Source organism: Haliotis cracherodii, unplaced genomic scaffold, assembly GCF_022045235.1.
Source record: "Haliotis cracherodii isolate W230 unplaced genomic scaffold, xgHalCrac1.p SCAF_41, whole genome shotgun sequence".
In the NCBI taxonomy this organism is placed as follows: Eukaryota; Metazoa; Mollusca; class Gastropoda; order Lepetellida; family Haliotidae; genus Haliotis; species Haliotis cracherodii.
The window spans coordinates 1,337,295-1,362,925 of NW_027266299.1; the positions used below are offsets into that span (position 1 = coordinate 1,337,295).

At 38.2% G+C, this 25,631-nt stretch overlaps 1 protein-coding gene and 1 pseudogene across 1 annotated transcript; both read left to right on the forward strand.

Annotated features, from left to right (window-relative positions):
• The first annotated feature begins 5,572 nt into the window (after positions 1-5,572).
• On the forward strand, positions 5,573-7,254 carry LOC139441607 (uncharacterized protein KIAA1958-like; annotated as a pseudogene).
• Positions 7,255-9,073: 1,819 nt separating this feature from the next.
• Positions 9,074-17,761, forward strand: LOC139441563 (fibrinogen-like protein 1-like protein). Its single transcript, XM_071222382.1, has 3 exons — positions 9,074-9,098; positions 13,250-13,465; positions 17,094-17,761. Exons 1-3 carry the CDS (start codon positions 9,074-9,076, stop codon positions 17,759-17,761), a joined length of 909 nt encoding a protein of 302 aa, XP_071078483.1.
• Positions 17,762-25,631: the final 7,870 nt, after the last annotated feature.

Sequence of the window (25,631 nt, forward strand, 5' to 3'; positions counted from 1 at the left end):
AATGTATGAAACAGACAACAGTGGATGCTGGTTGCTAAAAAACAATTATTCTGTTTCTGTTGACCTCGTAAAGTTGTTTTTCAAAATACCTCACGACGAAATTACAGTAATTGGTAAATATTGTTTTTATTCGTCTTATCTAGAGGGCCATAAACCTTCGGCGTTTCCTCGCGTCATTGATTTGCCTGTGAAAAAATCAATGTAAACAAATTATACAGCACTGTATGACTTTTGAGGTTTTTGTTGATTGGTGTATACTTAATTGTTGTCACAAATCACTTTCAGTATATAGCCCACTTCCAGTGCGGTGATGACGTATGCCAAACCTTTTAAAAGTGATTGAATTCGTTGTTTGGAATAAATAAGTTAGCGACATGAACAATGTCATTTTAATTAATATATTAACACGTATATTCCTTGCTTGTTTGCCAAAAATGTCATTAAGATTGTGGGTATGTTAGTTTAAATATTTAGACAGTCCAATGCGAATTTTAACATTAGCCGTAAAAAAATTGACACAAACTGTTTCTATTTCTCGTGAGATTCATTTCTGTTTGTTGTTATCATCTCCACAAGGTACGTGGTAAATATTTTACATTAGAAACAACATTTGCTGCGCATCGGGATATGTAAGTGTATAGCTCCCATTACCCCAAGCGAGGTGGCCTAGCGTTGGATACTGGAGGCCTGTAGCCCTTGTTTTAAAACTGTATGCAAGATATTGTTATGCTCAAATATGTTTCATACATTTTTTTTTTTAATATAACTTTGCATAAGTGACTCAATTGTCAACATATTAAATTGGTCTCGTCGCAAAATGGCTGAAATAATACCGATGGGACCTTAAATTATAACTTACTCACTCATTCCTCGTAAGAATCACACGACTTAATTTAAAGCAGTTGAAATTAATTTAATATAATGAGTTAATAATCATACTGATGTACATTTACAAGAACCATGTCCATATATATATATATGTCCATATATATACCCCAAATAACATTGCATGAAAAGTTGTCATTTAAATGAGAAGTTTTGTCAATGTGTCTAAAAGTGTCTAAAATTACTTTGTCCGCAAAAATGACATTTGATGATAAAAAGCAAAGCAGATGACAATAAAACCGATCGACAAACGCGTCAGGGCAACGGCCATGGTAACCGATGCACGTGAGTTCCGTGCAAACTGAAATGCACATACGTTCCACCATTTCTTGCCCTATAAAAATCCACACAGATCGGATAACATTCAGTGGTTATTGAATTGCTTCCACATGCCAAGATTGACAACAAATCAGTGACACCTACCCCTTGGACGATTGCAAGCTAGACAAACCGCCCGGCAAGTTGCCAATGCATTTCAAGTCCACGTAAGGGCCACATACAGGCTCCAGCAACGGTATCAGACCACAAACACTACTGATGACCGATCATGTAGTGGAAGACGACGGGTCACCACCCGACGTCAGGATCGTCCGAATGTGGTACAGCAGTTTCAAGATCGCGTTGTTGCTGCTGCGAAAACTGCTCGACAGACCATGGGGACACACCAGCGACCCATTCGTGGGACACCGTACGTCGTCGATGGCAGAGAGAGAGAGAGTTTGGCGACGGCGTTGGAACATTACTCGGATGCTTGTGTTGTTCAGAGAAACTCGTGGGGTGGTCCGAGCATCATGGAGTGGGATGGAATTGGTCTTGCACAGAGGGTCGGCCGTGTGGTCTTCCAGAACATCGGTCCATGGAGAGGCAATAGTGTCACAGTAGCTCGGTACATTGATCAAGTCTTGAGCCAACAACCTCATACAAATGGAATACCTTATTTGGCACGTTGCCGCAACCACTAGTTTCAGGCATGGTAACGCCCTTGCCCACACAGCAACAAGAGACTTCCTCCAGCAGAATGACATCAGAATCTTGCAGTGTCCTGCCCACCGTCCCGCTTTCAATCCAATTGAGCACCTGTGGGACGAGATTAAAAGACGTCTGAATGACATCCGACCGAGGCCCACAACTGCAGCTGAACTGCAGCTGAACTGCGTCAGACGTTCCTCGGAGAGTGGGCTGAAGTACCTATGACCTTCATCAACTACCTCATTCGTTCCATGTATCGACGTTGCACGGCAGTCATCAGTGCACATGACGGACACATGAGATACTGACTTGTGATGTCATTTTCTTGGAGGCTAGTGTTGGGTTTCACTTTAAAAACATTTGACACTTTAATTGCAACCTTGATGATTTGCTTTGCTAAGTTTCATCTTTTTAATATGTCTCAAAGTATGTTTACAGTGTTTGGACAAATGAGGTTTCTCATATGTCTATCCATGGTGACGATTTTTTTGAGGTTCAGTATAAACAAGTGATTTCATAAGGTGTGTATTAAAAATGAAAAAAAAGACCAGTCCAGATATTCGTGCCTGTTAAAACTCCTTTATCCACAGACCCGTGAAGATTCCGGGGTAGAATAGTTCTTCAGCAACCCATGCTTGCCGTAAAAGGCGACTAACGGGATTGGGTGTTCAGGCTCGCTGACTTGGTTGATGCATGTCATCGATCCCAATTGCGTGGATCGATGCTCACGATGTCAATGACTGGATTGTCTTGTCCAGATTCGATTATTTACAGACCACTGTCATATAGCTGGAATATTGCTGAATGCGGCGTTAAACAACAAACCAACCAACCAACAAACCTTTATCCACCGATCTTTCGCCGTTCAACGGCTCTTCAGGTGTAATATATATCCATGAGCGAGGGTTCTCATTCAATCATTTGTACATATCCTTGTTGAAACATTTTGATGAACCTTTGTAGTGAGAATGAGAAACTGGTTCATCTCGATGTTGCTTTAAAGTTAAACGTACTCACTCAGCCATTACTATTATAGTTTTCACGTTCGAAAATAAATTATTTTTAATTGATTCCAATCGTTTGGTAATGAAGTGTCTGGATATTATACTCCTCACAAAAAGTTAAGCAACAAATCTATTATGTATCAGTCCATGTTCATATATTCCAATACCTAAAAACTGACTAAAGCAATACAAAGAAAGAGCACAAACACACATTGTCCTCAAAGGGAACTGAAAAGCGTTTATGCCTAACAGGTTTACACATGATCAAAAACAGTATCACGAAAACAGTCGTGCAAAATGTGCTGCACTGACAGATGAAAATCTTTAAATTTGAGTTTAAGTCATTTTGAAACAATGATCCAATGTTCAGTAACGTGTATGTCCACCACTACGTCTTGGCATTGACCAGATAAGCCTATCAAGTGTCTGTTGTGGAATGTTCTGCCATTCTCTCCTTAAGACCTGTTTAAGTCGATCCAGATTCTGAGGACGAACATGAAGACCATAAACACGCCTTCCAAGAATGTCCCATGCATGTTCAATGGGATTAAGATCCGGAGACCTTGCAGGCCAGTCCATATGCGTGATGTTGTTAGTCTGAAGAAGATCAGTGACAACTCTTGCTCGACGTAGACGAGCATTATCATCCATAGAGATGAAGTTAGGACCTGCGTGTTGTGCCAGGGGAATGATCACAGGTGTGACAATCTCGTCCCTGTACCGTACTCCAGTCATGGTACCACGTCTGATGACCACAAGATCAGTTCTGTGTCCAACCCTGATGCCAGCCCAGATCATCAAACTTCCACCTCCGTACTGGTCGAGTTTTTTTAAGTTGTACAGTTGGCGTATCGTTCATTACGGTTTCTCCACACACGTGCCCTACCATCATTGAAGTCAAGGCAGAATCTTGACTCGTCTGTGAAGAGAACGTTACGCCAGCGTTTGACCCTCCAGTTACGGCGTTGATTGACCCAAGCAAGTCTCTGTTGTCAATGGTGTGCAGGCAGTGGGATACGTCGTACTGGTCGTCTAGACCTCAGATGCTGAGCGTGAAGTCTGTTTCTTACTGTCTGTGTTGAGACGCTGTTTCCTGCAACTCTCTGAAGGTCATTCTGGAGAGATCTGGCCGTAGTAAACCTGTTTCTCCGGGCTAGGGTGGCTAAATACCGGTCCTCACGAGGAGTTGTCACCCTTGGACGACCTGTGCGTGGTGGTATCGAGTTATCGCTCTTGAGATGACACTGCGGTGAACATTAAAATGATTGGCAACAGCATTTTGGGTGAGACCCCCCTGTACCATTCCAACAATCTGAGCAGCCTCAATTGGCGTTAAGTGACGCCTAGCCATGTCTTAAGTGTTAATGTCGACAAATTGCCCTTGCTGGCAATCAGGGTGCATGGGTGAAGTGTGTAAAACAGGCATGTCGTGCATTTTGCATGTGTGTTTTGAGGGTGGTTGTGTTCAGGCGATGTTATCAGTGTTATCAGGAAACTCTACATGGAAAAGGCTTTAAGTCGAGTATTCGTAGGTAATTCTCCTGCCTGAATTTGTCCCCATTGGATGGCATTCAACACTCATGAGAATGTTGCACGGAAAATAATACGTATTGCTTAACTTTTTGTGAGGAGTATATTTAGCAACATGGACATTAATGTTTCAGTTTTTTCACATCAGTAAAATATTTCACAAATCTATTTCAATGGTGTTGTTTTTAATTTTCCAAGAACATACACTAATTCAAATTCACGGATGTATATGAAATAATACAGAAAGACAATATTGAACAAATACGGATACGGTGGCAAGTGACATTATCTGTTCCATTGTTTCAAACTCAGATCCAAGATGCTCAAAGAAAATTCTCATTTTAGACTGGTTGCCTTTTGTCTTGGAACAATATAATTTGTGAACTATTATTTATTTTATAACACAATTTTGTTGTATATTTCGTAAAAGGGATGGCACAGAAAGACTGGAGATTATCCATGTATTATGTGTCGATGGTCCTCATAGATGAATTCGGTATTAGCATGTATTCTACACGCTCACTGGGATTTTGATAAAAATGATATCACACAAATTATAACATATGAGAAAAAAGATATATAACTAACGATACCAGTCACACCATTTATTATATACATAAGTATGAAATATATAGATATATAGTGAAAATATAAATGGTATTGTGAAATAAATTTGAAAAATGATATTTCACTTCAGTGAAAATATAAGCTTATATTTTCACCGGTGAAAATATAAGGTTTGAACCGAAACTACTTTCATCTCGAGTTACTTCCCCTTGATAGAAAGGGACATAATTTCATGATTACCTCCCTTGGATCGTCTGCTAGCCAAAATGAGCGACAACATATTGAGAGATGATGTGGATAATTTATTATCTGCAATAAATTACAGCATACTTGGTGATAAAAAGTGTCAATCAATCAGTGATGATGATGTTTCAAGGTTTCTTCGAGATCTGGAAAATGAAAACACAAGAAAGAAGACAGATAGAGACATTAGAATAATCAGTGAGTACCTAGTGATGGTTGAGGGGGAAACTAGAAAAATTGAAGAAATCGATGCAGTATCTTTAAATTCCTATTTGTCAAGATTTGTTTCTGTCAGTAAAAAAGAATGATGATCAGAAAATGAACCAGTCACTCTAAAAAGCTACCAATCTTCCCTACAAAGATACTTGAAACAAATGGGTTCTACATTTAACATCATTTCCGATATCACATTTGCAAGATCTAGAGAAACACTCCAATGCAAATAAAAAGAACTTAAATCAATGGGTAAAGGCAACAAACCCAAGGCTGCTGAAGAGCTGTCAGATATGGATATTGATGCCATGTACGATGCCAAGACCCTCGGAAGTGATAACCCACACAGCCTCCTTCACACCATGTGGATGATTTGTTGTCTGAACTTCGGCATGAGAACCGGAAAGGAAACCAGAAATTTACAATGGGGAGACATTGACATTAGAAATGATGATGATGGATCCGAGTATATTATCTTTATAAGTGAGCGACAAACAAAAACAAGACCTGCGGATAATCCTAAAAATATACGGCAAATAAAGCCAAGAGCCTATGCAACACCAGAAGACCTGGAAAGATGCCCTGTCAATGCATATAAATTGTACAGACAAAGACGACCACCACTCTCTTGTACACCAGACAGTCCATTTTTTCTAGCAGTCAATAACAACAGGAAGGAACAGTCGTACTGGTACAAAAATGCCCCACTGGGTGTCAACAAGCTATATGGAATTATGAAGGCTATGACAGAAGGTGCTGACATAGCTGATGACAAAAGATTGACACCATACAGGTAAATATTCAATATCTATATTAGTTTTGGATAAACATTTTAGTATAATATTGGGAAATACAATGCCAATCAGCCATAAAGTAAGTCAAAATAAATTAGGTAATAAATATCAAATAAATGGCATGATATTGAATATACCTGAATCATTTGGGTTTTTTTTCAGTATGAGGAAACACCTGGTCCAGAAGTTAACAGACAGCGGCGTTTCTCCCAATGACATCATTCAGATATCTGGTGAGATGACAGCTGTAAACAAAAAAAAGAATTTATGAAATATTTATACTACATTTATTAAAACAATAAAATTATATGGAAAAAACATATTTAGAAATAAATTTTGAAGGTAGGTATTCCACTGAAGTGAAAATATACATTAATTTTACATTTATTTAATAAGTCTGGGGACAATAACAAATTTAGTTTCCTTTTTTAATAGCAATGGTTAAAATGTGTTTGTATAAGTTAGTTAAATTCATTTTGTTGGTATATTGAATATTATGAGAACATATATCGGTAAAAAAAATAAACATTTGAAAATTATATTGGCCTAATCCTATAAACTTGTTGTTTTAAGACATTAAAGTAATGAAGAACCAAATAAATAATAAAATACTCTTAAGAGAAATACAAATATCATTCATTCATCTTTCAAAATATGGATAAAACGTTATTTTGAATTATTTTATTTTCCAAATTTCAGGCCACAAAAACGTGAATTCGATAAATAATTACTCAATTATGCAGAAGGGAATATCTCGCATTCTGTCAAACAGTAACACCGCCAGCAGCACAGTCACAACAGCTGATCGAAATCCGGACTCGGCACCAATGCAGGGTGGATTTGCGATGCAATCTGTGTCCAACCGCCTTCAGAATCAACATTTTCTGACAAGCTTGTTTTCTGGAAATACAATCAACGGAAATGTTAACATATGTCTATCACCTGACATGTTCAATGTATCAATGTCCTCCGAAAAACACACTGCAAATGCGACAACATCAAACACATGTGAAGACGAGTTACCACCGAAAAGACCATGCTTGCAATAGAATGACAAGATCATCTTGAAAATATGGCATAAATAATGTTCGTCATGAAATATTGACAACAAAATATGTTTGGACTTACCTTTTCACGTTCATATTCAGTGTTTGTTATATCCTTTTACGCTGTTGACTTTGTTGACAAAAGTGTGCGACGTTGTTTTTCTCTAAACACTATCAGCTGACTATGGATTATTATGTATTCATACGCATTGACGTTAGTGCGAAACATTGTTCGGACAATGAGTTGTATACAATAATAAATTAAAAAATTGATAAAATGCCAATTTGAATAAATTATTTTGATTCACATTTGTATTTTGTTTTCTATGACAATTTGAAATGAGTATAAATTGAGTGAACAATTTCCTTCATCGTAGTAAAAGCGACAGGTCGTATTTGAGCAGGTCACGAAGCGAGAAATATCATCGTAGTTGAAAGATCAGACTAAATTTCAATTTAAATTAGGAAAAATTGGAGATGTATATAATAAATAGACTACTTCATGCTTTTTTGTCGAATACGATTTATATTTCGTCGAGTGAAGCCTCAAACCCATATTGTTTCTCGATCTTCGATCTTCCATCTCGAAACAATATAGGGTTTGAGGCTTCACTCGACGAAATATAAATCGTATTCGACAAAAAGCATGAAGTAGCCTCTATATATTTGATGTTAGTATAGTAACCTTTACATTATCTTTGAAATAAACGACTATGCTTATTCTAAACTCTGTCTGCTGGTGTTTCTGTTGTTTTTATTTTGTTATAGCTGAAATAATCAACAGATTTAATGCAATAATAAATGACACTACATCCTTATCCAGATAATATCTATACTGTCCCTTACACTTTGATAAAACAAAATTTCATAAAGCATACAATATGAGATATAAAACATATGAAATATATTTAAATATATATATATATAGTTCAGGAGTGTTATTTCCGGGTATCATTTGCTTCATCGATTCAACTAATTAATGTTAAAACGATCAAAGACGAAAGCGGATACGAGGATGATTTTTGATTGTGTTCGTATATTTTCGCAATTATTTAAGTGTCTCCTCATTCACCTGTTTGATGCTCGCCAATGAGGTGATTTTATAACATATTTCTCAGTTCACATTGGTTCAGCATAAAATTAAAATCAATAAGTTCAAGTCTGACATAGGATTGCAGTTAGTAAATTACGTTGACAGTTAGACTTGACAGTGAAGCAAATTCAGTTCATAAGTGAAGCAGTATTCACGAGGTATAAGGGGAATATTTACCATTTTTTAAAAACTCCCATCATTGGAGCCCAGACTCAATAACACAAGTTAACGGTGAGTTTATTTTTTAATCGGATTTTTAAAATACCTACATATTGTAAACGTATGTTTCAAAATGGCATTTAGCTTACATCAAAACCTAATCAAAAATCTATACCCCCGACGAATTTCATGTTCTAGTGAAAATTGAGATCTGATTCAAACAAATTTTGAACAAGAGACACTGTTACTTTGCCCAAGTGCCTCTCATTACGTTCGTATGTGAAAGGCGCACATGTGTCATTTGGCATTCCAATTTCCAGAGAGTTTGATTTTTTGTTGCTACTATTTGTGGCTTCCCGCTTCCGCCGTGATATCACTGTTGATAAACAACGTGAACACAATGACAACAAACATTTTGGTGTCAATAAAAGAAAGGGGCACAATTAGTCTAATCCGTTATCATAATAAACACATAATTATACAAACGCAACACCTGCTCGATACACATGCATTAAAACGGATATCTGTCTGTCATATGTGTTTGATACTTCTTACACAGGGGCTCGTAACATGGGGGTGAGGGATGAGGGAAGGGGTGAGGGATGAGGGGAGGGTGGGGAGTTGACTCACTTACTTACAAGCTCCCCAACACCCTTGTGATAGTGTTAATTTAGCGAGACAGCTGAAATGGCTGCTGAAAAACTGAGAAACCGTCACCAAGGAAGGAGCTAAAAAATGATGGAAGGTATCCAGTATACAGCAATCTTGCCGGAATATCTGCTAAAACTTTGTAACATATGGTATAAGACGAAATAGATTACTGATACGCGTTTTGAAGGCGTTTCTAGGACATTGAATGTTGTAACCCTGGTCAAATAAAGTTTGAGCAGCATTCGTATGACTCTCTATGAAATCTTTATACAAATACCTTGCTCAAATGTTGTGAAAGGTGACAATCAAAGGCTCGTTCCGTTTTAATATTACTTAACATATAAATGAAGTGTTGCTTTCAGTGAGTGAGTTAATGTGTGAGAGAGTAAATATTTCACATCGCATCTGCAATATTTCAGCAATATCGTGACGAGAACATTAATAATGCATAAATTTAGACTAATAAAAACTTGTCATTGGCGGACAGTGTATTCCATAAATTATCATAGTTAAAACCAATTGAGAACCTTTACACGAATAACCTGTGATTCAACAATGCATTTAAAAAAACGGACAAAAGATCGCCAGCAACTAGAGTCAGTCCACCATACTAGGGGCCGTAGGGACCCTGATGCCTGCACGGTTCCCCAGCAGGATTTAAACCATTGCTTGAGCTTTGCGATTGTGGTCACTTTTAGCAACCAATTAGAATTCACAAATATTCTACGATTAAAGATGACGGTAGGAATAACAAACTGTGAATGACTTGGTCTTATGATATCAGTAGATTTCAGTTGAATCTTTTGGCATTAGGTTGTGACTGAGTTACGTTTTACCTCGCATTGGTTATATCGCAGCCGTATCGCGATGAGAACAAGGTAAAACTGTAATATAATACATAATATTGTTATGCTCAAATATGTTTCAAAAGTTGTTTTTAAATACCTTTGGATAAACAGCTAAATGATCAATATATAAACTTTGTCTCGTCGTTTTCTGGCTGAAATAGTGCCGATGCGATGTTAAATTTTAACTCACTCACTCGAAGGTCCTGTAGTTTCAGAGGAGGTGTCGAAAAGTAAATGACATCAAACGGGCTGACAATAATCAGTATAGAGACAGGACATACAACGAACCAAAACGATGTTTAATTCAAACACGATTTGTACTCATTATTCCTTTGATGTACAGAACTAATTCGCTTTTTTGTTATCTTGAATTGTTTTTCATGAATTTTAATTAAACTATTGTAGGGACCAGGTTTCAGCTGGCTGAAAGAAATAATGAAGTTTGTAACAGCATCGATGTTGATACTAGCTGTCTTCCCCTTGGCTGTTGACGCTAAAAGGAGACGTGTTCCTTTCATGGTCTGCCCATCAACAAGGTCAAACAGCGGTCTTGTGACAGTCCATTCAGCCCGAAGCAAGATAGAGTGTTCTGTAATCTGCCTGAATGACCCAGACTGTCTGTCAGCATCTTACTGCAAGAATCCTGATGGCTACACTTGTCAGCTGAGCAGTTTTTATGCCGCTGGTAGTTGTGCTGAACTTCTGGTTGATGGTGACTGTACCCAGACAGCAATGGTGCGTTGGTCTTTATTTTTATCTCTATGGGGACCTTAGTAGAATATATCCTCGACGCAAATTTGTAAGTCGTGAGGAATGACTATCGGAAACCTGTGTTTTTGAGTGTGATTCAGTTAAAGATCATGCTGGCGGTATTTAGCCATATTGAACCTAGAACGAGTTATAACGTAATAACATATAGTAAATGGTCGCTCAGGTATAGTACACTAACTAGATTATCACATAAGGAAGAGAATGTATGGAAATCAGCTTTTATATTATGAGGAAACAACGTTGCCGAATATATACTTTACTCCTTCATCATCTATAACTCAGGAACCATTATAAGAATTAATACAATTTCAAAGTCCAAAAGTGGCAAAATAACGATACAGTAAACATTCCCCTCAATACAACACAAGGGATGAATTCAACTTTCTAATAGTCAGCGTTCCTGTTGAACAATAATCCAGCAGCTGAAGATTATTGTTTGAGCATTTCACAACTTTTGATGTAAAATCGAGCTCCCTCTTTCTACGAAGTTTTCAAAGAGAACCATACGATACTTGCTCCAAGGCCTCAATAAAGCTTTCAAACAGATTGATGCACTTGATGCGTCAATCTGACAAAATTGATGATAATTGAGGTAGCGCCCTCGAAAGAACAGACTCTTCTGCCAGACTATTTAACAGGCTCGTGACCCTGTAAACTGTGTTCTATTTTGATTTATCCGTTCGTTGGTCATAAATGTGCAGCAGCATCTGTAACTAAAACAACAGTTGTCTGATTTGGTTCATGTTCTTGCCGCGTATGCAGACTGCATGAGAACGCATAGAAACGACAAAAGACGAAGAGGCTAAAAATTCAACATTGTTGATTATTTAAAGATCGCCGTCGTGCAGCAGGAGTATTGTTAAGAAGGAGGTTACATAACAAACATATCTCTTTCAAATAAGTCCATATTTTTTCCGAAACCTGGTTGTCTTTATTAACAAGTGCTCGTGTATTCAAAGTAGCTATTAGCACGACACACGGATGTAATGTTGTCATGCGTTAGGTGTGTGTTTACTGAACACACGTAACAATAGTATTAAGGTTGGTAGATGCACAGCATTAGGCCACTAAACAAATGGGTCTGCTTCTGCCTTTTTCCTATTATGCAAACATCTTTTGTTTACCTGACTCGCTCACGGTTATGGTAAAAGGCTATGTTCATTTGCTTACAGATGTATCCATGTGAGAACGGGGGAACCTTCTTTTTAGAGACGAGGATCTGTCATTGTGTTAAAGGGTTTGTTGGCGATTACTGTCAACGGCGTTACCGAGGTCTGTATTAAATCATTTTGTTAACCTTCAGCTAACGTTGCATCATTATGTATATCGGGGAAGAGTTAGGTCCCCACACCAAACGCTTTGTGTAATAAGCGTGTTAATTATAAGGGATACTGCCATAGTTAAGCACACTTGATATTTTGTCACAGATTTAATTAGTGCTGTTCACAAAGACTTGGATGAGTGAGTGAGGTACACATGTAAGATTGGAAATATTGCAGTCGTATAATGATAATCGAAGGTTTGTATCATTGCTAACCTACAATCACTGATTACATTAGCCAAAGCTCATAAAAGATACAGTGTTTGTCCGGAGAGCAAACGGGCAGTGCTTCTATCCTTTTAACCCATCATACGAAAAGACGGTAAACCCAACTGCGCATGAGGCCAAGGAGGATACAACATGACTGGTCGACCCGGAGTAAGTAAAAACAATCTAATGGATGTATCCGTATTAAACTGTCATAAACAAAACAGTCAACGATAATCACAAGTGCTTGTGCATAATTAAATATGAGCATTGATCTGCAACGCGCCGTTAAAGCTCATTTCACCTCACCTTAAATGGCAAGACAGCACATGTTCAATTGAACAGTATATATATAACTTGGTTTAGAATTGGTCTTCAGCAACCAATGCTTGTTGTAAGAGGTGACTAACGGGATCAGGTTTGTCAGGCTCGCTGGCTTGGTTGAAGCATGTTATCGAATCCCAATTGCGTAGATTGATACTCATGACGTCAATACCTGAATTGTATGGTCCAGACTCAATTATCAACACACCTGTATCACATGGCTGGAAAGAAATACCATGGTTTGATAATCATGTAAATCAATTTATTAGCTAACTTATTTATTAGTTTATTTCATGTAGATTAAATAAACAAAAGCTAGAATTGGTAGAATTTTTTTATATAACTGTCAAAACCGATAAGTGTCAAAATAGAGTAAGAATTGCAGTTAGTTCATGTTTGTGTGGAAATTAAAACTGCAATAAATAATAACTACATCAACGAGTAAAGAGACAGACGAAAATACCACGCCCACTCGATCCAACTATTGGCCACGTTTCTTGTTTATATAAGCTTTAGACAAAGAACCAATCAATCTTCATCCATTTGCAATCTCCAAAGATATCATTGGTGTCTGCGGAGAGGTTACAAATGTCACAAAGCTTCGTTCTGTCTCTCTCCTTGTAGAATGTGCACGGAGAAAACAATCTGCAAATCTTCTGAAATTAAATGAGTTTGTCAATATCAAGGATGTTGTCTCAGTGCACGAGACACTGAACTCATGTAAGGGCATTGTCCTTGACAGAGCCCACTGCCTGTCTGGCATGTCCGAATACCTTATATCCAAGGAACTTGAACAACAGTCGGTCACAGCTGCCAAACGATTTACCTTCAAGAAGGATGGTGGGGTCCAACCGACCAACACCTAACTCTTCACTTTTGCACGAACTTCTATCCCTCAGTCTATCAAAGCTGGTTACTGTGACATCGGAGTGGAGGTGCATATCCCCAATGCACTCCTGCACTACACCTGCCAAGCGTTTGGACATGGATCCAGTCCTGACATGTCTCCACTGTTTGTTACCACTGCACAAGGCCATTGACTGCAGGAAGGATGTGAATTTTCGAACTGCTGTGGAAAACCCTATGGCTTCTTCAAAATCCTGCCCTGTTTGGAAACGCAAGTTCTAAATCATAAGAATCAAGACCAAACAAAATATCTCGGACCACAAGGGCTCACTACAAGCACTTCCACCATCTCCTTCTCTGCAGCTGTCTCTCGTCCTCCTGTCACTACTATCTCTCGTCTTCCTGTCACTACTCTCTCTATCGACTGCCAGACTGATCTGGCATGGTTCATGTCTGTTAAGCCACTTCCAACTGCTTCAATTAAAAAACCACTATGGTGGAGCCTGCAAAAGCAACTTTAGACAGCATACACTAACAGGGCCTAAGTCTCTGTTGTGGAACTTTTAGGACCTCTCCCGTGGACAGTTTGAATGTCTGTACGAATATCTGCTTAAGACAGATGAGGACGAACCTCCAAAGTGTATCCCTTGTAATGAAAGGTTCACCATAAAGCATATATTGCTTGACTGTGTGTACTTTACAATCGCAAGGGATTCACACTATCAAAGCCAAAATCTGAAAGATCTCTTTTCCCGTGTCAGCGGGCATCTTATTACCAACTATTTGAAAGAAATTGGTCTGTTCAATAAATTTCAAATATGTATGTGGATAATTGAATGCTTGTTTTTGAATTTGATGTGATGCTGACATTAGTGAAGGCTCTGTCCAGGGGGTTAAAGTATCGTAAAAGTATTGTCCCTTGTGTGACACGTAATCCTATCATAACAAATGTAACTATCATCAACCAGTGTTTTTAAGCCAACTCATTGTTGAATATGTTTAATATTGGCTAGTATTTAGCACAACCACCAGTAGCTAAAGTGATGACGTGAATCCTGCTAGGGTATCATGCAGGAAACAGAGGTACTGAAAGTCCCCATGATCCCAGTGAGGTGGCCTAGCTTTGGTTACTGGTGGCCTATAGTCCGTGATTTAAGCTGTATTAATGATATTGTTATGGTCAAATATGTTTCATTATTTTTTTAAAAATAAATCATGTTCAAATATGATTCATAAATTGTTTTCAAATATAACTTTGCTTAAATATTTAAATTGTGAATCAATTAACTTGGTCTCGTTACTATGTGGCTGAATAAATGCGATGCGACGTTAAATTTTAACTAACTCACTGTAAACAAACAACACACTGTATCAATCTTTTTCGATTTAGAAAAAGCTTATGATACAACTTGGAAGCATGACATTTTAAGAGATCTTCATGATTTTGGATTGCGAGGTCGCAGCATACTATCAGTCACACTATTCAGCATCAAAATTAATAATCTCACTGATGTATTAAACAATAGCGTTGATGGTTCACGTTTTGTGGACGATTTCAACATTTCTTGTCATGGTAAGAATATGAATACAATAGAAAGACAGCTACAGCTCTGTCTTAACAAAATTAAAAAATGGGCCAACGAAAACGGCCTCAAATTTTCTAAATCCAAAACAAACTGTATTCACTTTTGTTGTAAATATAAACTTCACAAAAATCCAGATTTATTTTTAGTTAGTACTCCTATCAAGGTAGTAGAGGTGGCCAAATTACGGGGCCTCATATTTGACCTTCATCTGACATTCTTACCACACATCAAATAACTAAAGGCAAAGTGCCTGAAGGCTCTCGACTAGTTAAAAGTCGTTTCAAATTCTGAGTGGGGAGGGGATCAGAGAAGCCTCCTTCACTTGTACAGATCGTTAATATGCTCTAAACTGGACAATGGTTCCATGGTCTGTGGTGGAGCCTTCAAAAGCAATTTAGAAAAAAAATGGACACTATACACCATCAAGGCCTAAGGCTCTGTCTTGTCTTGGCCAACCGTTTTTTGGTTAAATCTGAAATTTATGCACTCAAATATGACATGTTCCTGGAGTCTAATGCCCAGAAGGCGGTGGCTCACGGGTCACTCTGGTAGAACAGTTAAGCTTTTTATTTTTCTACTTGAGTATATCATCTGGATATCCTTGGTTGGAGAGTCACTTGTTATCAGCATCGTCTTTATGACACTCCATGGTGGGTGGGGAGCTCTGACAATGAACTACTAAAAAACTCGACATGGATTACGAAGCCCCCCTCCAAAAACAACAAGCGTCCATTCGATAATGATAATGAACAGCGAACATCTAAATCTACTGAATACTGGCCATGATTCTTAGCGATTTAAACTGAAGACGCTTAGGTGTAACCCATTTGCAGTGTCAAAGGGTATACAGGGTATAGCAGGTGATGTGAAAAACCTCAAACGATTACGTTCAGGTTCATTACTTATAGAATGTCTGGAAAAAACCCAGCAGTCAACCAACCTGTTCCCCGCTAAATTGCTTGTCCGGATCCCGATCTCTCCACACAGAACCCTTAACACAAGCAAAGGAATTGTGAGAGACCGGGATCGTTTGCTTGCTGACATGTCTGAGATAGAAATCATCTCTGAAATGAAAGATCAAGGTGTCATTTATGCCGAAAGATTCACAGCCCATTGAAACAAAGAAACTTTTCAAACAAACATGTACCTATTTGAAGAGTTTGTCTACCTGTAGAAAAAAATATTGTATGTTTTTGAAATATAGCTACTTAAAATTCTATAAAAGGGCCAAAGTCAAGTTTCAAAAGGGCCAAATTCATTTTGCTAGATTTTGGCCCTTTTAGCTCTCATTTCCGTGTGGTTGTCGGAGAGAGATTTTTAAAGTTTGTCACCTTTTAATCATATTACAACTATTTCAACAAACTTGGCATTAGTTTGAATCATTTAAAAGTACTTCAGTAGTATGTGTTTGTACTTTCAGTGGTAGTTTATCTCACATGTTAATTCATGAGAAACTTGTTCAGACATCAGAACCTTGTGCTTCCATCACCAGGACACCTTCTGAAAAAAACACTAACTTTACAAGTTCGCCAGTTACCAAATCATCACTAATCTGCTAAACAGATTTATCATGGGTGAAAACAGTCGCCTCAGATCTTTTCACCTGACCAGTTCACTCAAACTGTAGAATCACTTACGAGCACCTCTCGAATTCAATCAGAATTTCTCAAAGGCATGGGGGCACAGGTGGCCCAGTCGTCTAAGGCGCCGCGATTTGCTGTGCAGAGTTGCGTCAATTGGGCACGCCAGAGAGCTATGGCTGTGGGTTGGAATCAGTTCACCCCGATTATGTTTCTAGGTTTGTCAGGACCATACCTGTGCTCGTGTGTTTCACCGACGTGGTAAACGTCTGAAACCTGCATCACTTAGGGCTTTCCTCCCACATTAAGCTGACATGGTGTAAATTGTAAATATATTAATAATAATGCCAGTGCGAGTGTGAAATCAAAGGCAGTTTGACGTCCCAACTAAACCCTTCAAGAGATATATAGATGTATTCCTGTTTAAATTCTTACACCCTATTTCTTATATTCCAGATTGCATCGAGACGCCACAGGTGGTTGGTGAATTATATCTCATCCAGCCACTTGGATCGCACTCTGAATTTGAATGGACCTGCACAAGTCCAACTGCGAATTACACTGAAGTATCGACTATCGACACAACGTACTCCCTAGATTATGCCATCACATGGCAACAAATCAAACTAGGTGTACTAATGTTCCAAGGATTTTACATCCTTGGCGCTGAGATTATGCACAAACTGACCACACAAGGAAGGTATGACCTAATGATGGTTTTCATAGTTACCGGTAAACCGTTTGGTCAGGTATACTACAGAAATTTCCGAGTTGACTCCGAAGCTGAAGGTTACGCATGTCATTGGGATCTCTTCCAACCAGACACAACCATTCTCCCAGCCAGTTATGACTACATGGATGGTTTGGCGGGTGCCGGTGACCCTAACAAGAACTTGAACGGAGCACGTGTTGGTACTTACGACAAGGACATCAGTGGCTGTGCAAATGCTAACAATGCGGCTTGGTGGTACAACCCACTTGGTTGCACAGGACTTAAATTTGAATCAAATGGAATTCATTGGCCTACTAACCGCACTGGGACTGTTGTTTTGGAGCCTGTATATGCTACTATTATTGGCATGAAACCAGTTTACTGGTATGTCGAAGATGACCTTGTTCTTTGACATTTAGAATGAGTATATGTTGATCGATAGTACTCCGAACGGAACTAGTATATAGCTCAAAACGTTTAAATTCATCCACACCTCAATTGTATGCATTGTGCTTTGGCTTCTTAGTTTTATGATCAGGTTCGCTGATTATTTGCCAACAAAAACGTATAATACATTGAAAATGAGGTGCATGTGAACACCTTTGTTTAATACATATTAGAACTTGTAAAATGATATTGTGCTGAACGACTTGTCATCAGAGCTGCATTTCCTACAAAAACAAATGGCAAGAGAAATAAATATTTGCCATTAAAATACCAGTGTGTTATGTGTATGTCTCAATTGCAACGTAATATACCATTTCTTTAAAACACTATTCAAAACGTGAAAAGAGGCGACAGCTGGCATATATTACGAACATAATTCTATGTTGATGAGAAAGCAGAATCAACTGTGACAGGACATAAAGGTTAGTGAGCTTAAAGTAAGTTTTACAGGCATTCAGTGACTCGTCAAAATTTATGTTGTAAAATGATAATGGATACATTTAGAATCTATAAATCCCTGTGGGGAGCTGGGGTAGAATGTTTCCCGAGCACCCCACTGCTCTTCGTAACAGGCGACAGAATTGGGCAACCTGTTTGCCGTGGGTTGTGCCCTCGTATCGCTAAAGGGAGGGAGTCAGGGCGCTGGAGCCAGGAACAGTGTACCTTTTGCCTAACATACCACTTCGACCCTGACTTCACCTGAAAGGGTGGTAGGATGGGCCCGGTCCGGTCAATCAGCTGGTTATGCCAAGCACTGTGCGTAGCATTCTTTCTGCACAAGTTTGAATTTTCAAAAATGTAGGTTTGGGGCTTGGAATCGACTAACTTATTGTTCTTGTAAATTGCCCAGAGTATTCTGTCAGAAGGCGGTGTCTGGTTATGGAGACATCTGAGTGCTGTGTTTCTTTGGAATAATATTATGGATCAAACCAGCCTGACCCTTGTTCCTTTGGATCTCATAGCTGTTAAAGTCATTATGTGCTGGATTATATAAGACATCTGTATCTCTGGTGTTGCGGGAAGGCTTCCACTGTGACACCATCCTTGTTAATACTTGGTAACGGGTGAGGAGCAGAGGTTCTGAACCATATTATCCAACTTTCTCTCAAACAAACTCTTCCGGTTCTGTCAAGACGAGTCCGGGCTTTCGATCCCCGGCCGCGTCATAACCAAAATAAGTTAAAAGATGGTACTTGTTGTTACCCTGTCATTGAGGGGCTAAAACAAGAACTGGTCTGCTCCGAGTCAGTATACTGTGTCTCATGTTAAACTGCGGCATAGTATCTCAGTGGGCGAGCACTATAAATCGGTATCAGTCGGGACTAGTACAAATAGCCACTCTCACACACACATGCATGCACGTTACTATATAAGTGCTATATTCTTGGGACGCGACGTTAAACCACATTTAACCTAAACCCTTTCAAGACGAACAAACGTCGACATAAAGAGTCAACTTCGTCAGATGAAGATGAAGATGGTTTCGGGGAAAATGACGATGTCACGAAAACTTTGACTGGATCACGTTTTGGTACTTATTACAACGACATCAGTTGCTGTGCCAGGGCTTATAACGCCCGTTGGTGGTGCAATCAACTTTGAAGCAGAGCGCTTTTATTTGATTTGAATGGTCTTTAATGGACCACTTACAGATCATGATAAGGGACAGTTCAAATGGAGTTGCTGCAAGCAATGTATACTAAAGTCCTCACGGAAATGAAAAAAAACTTTTTCTCAATTTAAAAATCGACACAAAGTGTTACGTAGCTGTAAATACGAAATGACAAAACAACTCGAAAAGTACTAGTCTGGATTTGCTAGTTTGATCTCAGTGAACAATACAAAATGTACTTTACGGGAGGTAATTTGTCGGCACTTTCAACATTCAAAAATAAAACTAAGTCCAAATTGACAGAGCAGAAACAGACTATAGGCATTGTGCACCTGTTCTCACCTGTCGTCAAGGTGTCATAGGTCACCTTGATCTACTTACACCTGGTTATGCCCTGTTTCACAATAGTCTGTTTTATTCACATTTTTACACACTTTTACGTGTAAAAATGCATACAAACATCTGATACGCTGTATTTGTGCCACGGCCCAATTAGTACTAACTTAGTTGTTTGAATATTCACATATTTTGTATATTAACTGCATTTATTTAAGATCTGAGGTCGAAAAAACTTTTTTTTTCATTTCCGTGAGTACTTTAAGCCTGTGTACTGGTAAATCGAGCATGACCTTTTTCTTTGACAACACATTACAATATGTATACAACCGAAAGAAATAGGGGAACTAATCAAATGTTCAAATTAAACGTAACGTCAGCAGCATTTCAGCCATATCGTGAAGAGAAATTAATAACACATACATTTAGTAGCAATGCTCAGTAATGCATATTGTGTTAACAAATCACTGATTTAGCTTCAGAAATCCTTCAGAAATACATATCATAGGATGGTATTTCTCCCACTTGTCTGATTAACTTTCAGAAAAGCTCTTTTTGACACCACCGAGGAGAGCCAGATATTTCATTTTGGTCTAAAAAATGGCAACAAATGAAAATGAGTAACATTTTAAGAAAATGTTTATTTGAATTAAACCATAATATTTTAGTAGCATAACAGCAGTAATCCAGGACCAAATTTGGAGCATATTGATCTAAAATGAATTTTGGGAATAGAAAAATGACTTTGAAATGTGGCGAAAATGTCCATTTTGGGGGGTAAGTTAATAACTAATGACTCATCTGAGCTTCCAGACACCGTTTCTAGTACAGCATCAACTGTGCCTGTCAGTATGGGCTTGAAATGTCTTACCTACAAACAACATATGAAAAGAAACATAAGGAGTCTGTATTAAACTTTCTTCACAGTACTCCAAGTCATTTTTCATGCTTTTCTCTTTTTGTGGAGCCTCTTCCAATGCACAAATAGAATCTTCCAAAGCTTTAGTTGACATTTCGATATATTACATTGAAGATTTCAGCTCTTGTTGGTTGTATTCAAATTCCTTCCCAACCTGATCTCGTTCTCTCAGGAGTTTGTACTGGCACAATGAAATGCCCAGCTCTATATTTTTCCTTAACTTGTCTTTTTTTCTTTTTATCTTCTTGCTGTATTCGGTGAATCTTAGTCATTAAGGCATTACAATTAAGCTGCTGAAGGGGAACATTAAAAACCTGTCCAACCCACGTAGCAAACATTTGACTGTTTCCGGGGGCAAATTTGTGAATTTCAAATACTAACCCATTTGTTTGAAATTTAGTCGGATCTACACTCACATCAAGCTGTGCTTTCATGCTGTCAATAAGTTGCAACTGTTCAAGTAATGGGAACATATTCAAAGTTTACTGCTTATTTTCCAAACTTTTTCTTTGCTTTTTCAATGCTATGTTTCTGGATCTTGATCTCAGCAATGAAAAGGAACCAGACCCACTACTACTACTAATACTGCTGAATTGAACATGTGATGCAATGTTTCTCTTGAAGAAATGTTTCGCTTACTAAGTTCACACTCAAAATGATCATGAAGCCACTGTGCAACCATATTATTTTCTGACAAACATTGAGCATAAATTGATGTTACAGATTCACAATCTCTCAATTTTCTGTAAGTATCAAGAAGATTATTCAAGTCATCCAATTTGCTCCACCCAATCCCCCATGATTCAGATTGGTGTTCAATATTTCATACAAGTTCACTGTGCTTTACATTAATTAAAACATACATTTAGTTACTTATTGTAACACATATACATGATATCATAATTGTTCCTCCTATCTACGTTCTTTAATCATAATAAACATGTTTCAGTCACAAACACATGGCACTGATCTAACGCAATTCCCCGGACTGGTTGTTGCCTTTGTTATTGTTCTTTCCCCCGTGAGTACCCGGATGATACGCAACGCAACTGCGCGTGACCAGAGACTGGGCTACCGTCTACAAGGACAGCTAAATAAACTTAGAGGCAATATTTGTTTTACGAATGTTTGCATAAACACTGATTGGTTAACTGTGATCTATAAAGATTTCGACAAAAGGGCGCATATAAATTAATTTCTTCAGCCTAAACAAACAGACAAAAAGAAAGGCGGAGCTCATCGGATTTAGAAATACCCCAGATGGTTATAGTTTAATACTAAAAAAAGTATCCATGCAGTGAAAGCATTTTCGGATTTCGGATTGCGTCGATAATACGATTACTACTCCCTTGTTGTCATCCACGTTTTCTCGTATAACCCTACACTTGTGTATTTTTCGTCATTCACTTGATGCTCAGTTAATGAATTTATTACAGGTACAATTAGTGGTAGCGCTCACCCAAGAGCACCTGCTCGCTCACCCAAGAGCACCTGCTCGGAAGAGAAAATACCGAGTGATTGACTCTAGACTCAGTGCCTTGAAAGAAGATCTGTTGAACCAATTGACGACAACAATGGACTACACGGACGATGTGGCAGATCTACTGCCCTGGGAATGAACTGAATTATTACATAAATGATAAAATGTAAGTCTATATACATCTTCAAATACATGCATGATATATAAATGTTATACTATACTTGTTATATATTGACTTTGTTGTCCATATTAAATAGTGTCCTCATTTCATTGGTGTTTTCTTTGTAATTAACAAGTACCGGGAAGGCGATCATCTGCCATAATAAAAAATTTTGTGATGACCGGGAAGGCGAACGTAATTTCTAACTCTGAGGGATTGATTTTCGCCTTCCCGGCCCATAACCAGATTACCTGACAAAGGTTCCCATTTGGCATTTATTGTGTCTGGGGTAATTATTCAATCTAAATCCAGGTTTGAAGTGAGGTGAAATGTGTGTTACGTAATATGCACGTGGCAGACCAGCAAGAGGTGAACGATCAATTGATTTACTTTTTTTGTAAATCAACGGATCGTTCCTAGTCATCAAAGGATTAACAGAAAATACGTTGATTGATTAATTACTGTTATCTTGCACAGTGGATATGTCAAAAGTGAGTGTTTACATGTCTATGTTTACTAAAACAAAGGGCTCATGTCATGGCGTGAAGTGCCGATGTTAAAACAACATACTTTGTTCAAAGGGTTAACTGATAATACGTTGATTGATTGATCATTGTTATCTATCACTCAATGATTTTTTTAGGAACCGTGGACGTTATGAAAATAGTTGTCACGTGGGCTTTCTCAGCCGATCCTTGAGACTTGATACCTATGTGAAACACCTGAAAGAATCCAAGTGATCAGTTGAGAAACGAACACGGGTTATAATATCCCGAAACGATATATATATTTTAAAATATATGATTGTTACAGAGACAAGTGACATCGAATAAGTTTCTTTGTACAGCTGCAGACGAGTGGGATATTGTTCCTTTGTGTGGATATTCATGGATACATTCCTCGAACAAGGAAGCTCCTAAAATTTATACACATAAGTTTGGTAGGTTGCAATTATGGTATTTGCATTTTGTTTTCCTTCATTTGCTCGTTCTTGTTTCTCTACGTCTTGGTTGGGAAATTCATCCAGGCACGATAGACGTTGTTTTCACAGGTCTTATCCTTTGTAAGCGTGTATATATTACCGTCAATTTGTAAAATGTGATTCTCTCAGGCAATTTATAAAATGTGTAAATATTTCAGTTATTTTGACTAAGAAATCTGTCCAGATTGATTAAGATGATCCAAAAGGCCTACAAACATCACAGCAGATTATTATGTAGGATGAGAAGCCAAACAACATAGAAATGTACTTTTCAACGTAACATTTTCAGTCTCTTGGTGATGACATTAAACATCAAAATGTTTGGAATTCGTTATCATAATAATACAAATGGAAATGTTTTTTAGTGAGTTTTAATAAATCTGAAAATGTTTCACATTTTGACAGTAAAAAAATATACAAACTATAAAAAAGCAATGCTCAGGTGAAATATTTGTTGCAAGTCAAAATACTGTAAACGAAAATCGCAAAATTACCATTACCGATGCTACCCACAAAGATACCTTCATTTCCTTATTAACTCGAAAACTGTATTTCATTTTGTTGATAAATGTGACCATACGCCCTTATTACTACCCATAAAAGTGACTGATGCGCTTACGAATTGCGCAGCAGAGGTCGCAAACTAGTCTAGATTTCTGCTATACATCCGGGTTCTCACTGGGAAAAAACAATAACAAAGGCAACAACCAGTCCCGGGGAATTGCGTTAGATCAGTTTCCCTTTAACAATGTGAAATGGTTCAGCCTGACAGTTAATTTATTATTTTTAAAACTTTAAACTGTCAACGCAAAAAATACCCAAATGTCATAAATATGTTCTCGAATACAACATTCTTACATTTACTGCCTCAAATTACGAGGATTGTTAAAACAAATACTGTAGTGTTTGTGAAAAATATCCGAAGGGAAGTAACTGCGTAGTTATGTAAAAACTGCATACCGCTAATAGAAGTAGGGTGAGGTCCGATTTAATTATTTTTTATAAATTGTCCCTTATTAATTACATCTACAACACACTGAAAATTATAACAAATGATTGCAGAAGAGAATAAACCTATTTACAATCGCGTATACGGCTGTTTTGATAGTTTTAAGAATAACTGTTGACTTCATCAAAGTGACTCAACTTCGAAGAAAATTCTAAAAATAGCAGCTTATGAAATATGCACGCAACCTTTACCCTAGTTTGTGATGTACGCAGATTTTCCCGCTTTCTGCATTAATCAATGACTTTAGAGATGGGATTTTGAACCGACCCTCTGGGGTGTGATAAACCAGCGTTGAGAATAATTGCAGGAAGAGTTACCTCCTCTACATTTAGACTAAATTAAAACCTTTCATCGACGGTCAGTAACTAGAATATCACATATGCATAAATGAATAACTAACATGCAACCATAAAAATATTTCACTGCTTGTAACAATACAATAAAAAGGGTTATAGATGGCCAGCAACTGAAGGTAAATTACTGTACATCGGACTCTCCGCGCGGCAATATCACACAGGTGACATGTCGGGCAAGTCAGGTATCTGTAAGCCTTCAGAGATAACGACATGGTTACAATGTTTCTTGTATTGTCATCTTGCAGTTCAACATTTCTGCACATAATAGATCAAAGACAGGACGCAACAATTCCTCAACATATCAATGTTCAGTCATATGTACATTCTAAATAGTGAGTGAGTGAGTTGGGTTTAACGCCGCTTTTGACTGTATTCCAGTTATATCGCGGCGTGTCAGCTTAATGTGGGAGGAAAGCCCGAAGTGATGCAGGTCTCAGACGTTTACCACCTCTGTGAAACCCACGAGCACGGGTATGGTGCTGACAAACCTAGAAACAGCATTCTAAATAACCGAATTCGTTTGCCTGCCATGTGGAATACAGGCCCACACGATGACATCCGCTCCAAGAATCGTTGCCCTGGTATATTGGTCCCCGCTACGTCGCCAGCAACGTTTTCTTTCATCTGTGAGCCAAAACCCACATTCGTATGTAAACTTTGGTAAGGCTATTGGCGCATGTCCTCCCCCCGCCCATGTTAGGGTCAAACACTTCAAAGGACATCCGGGCTTTAGGCGTGCCAGATATAGCTGTTTATTGACTTTTAATGTAGAAATTTGGTTCCTGTCATTGTAAAGAAAGCTCTATTTGTAACCATTGCGCGAAGTAATTAATGTTTGTTATGAGATGATCTTGTCTAATTGTCGATTTTGGGGCCTGTCGAGCCCAGGTCCCATTGCAACCTAACCCTTTTGATAATACGTGTCCCACAGTTTTGCAATCCATACGGGCAACTTGAGAAATTGACATCACACCCTCTATC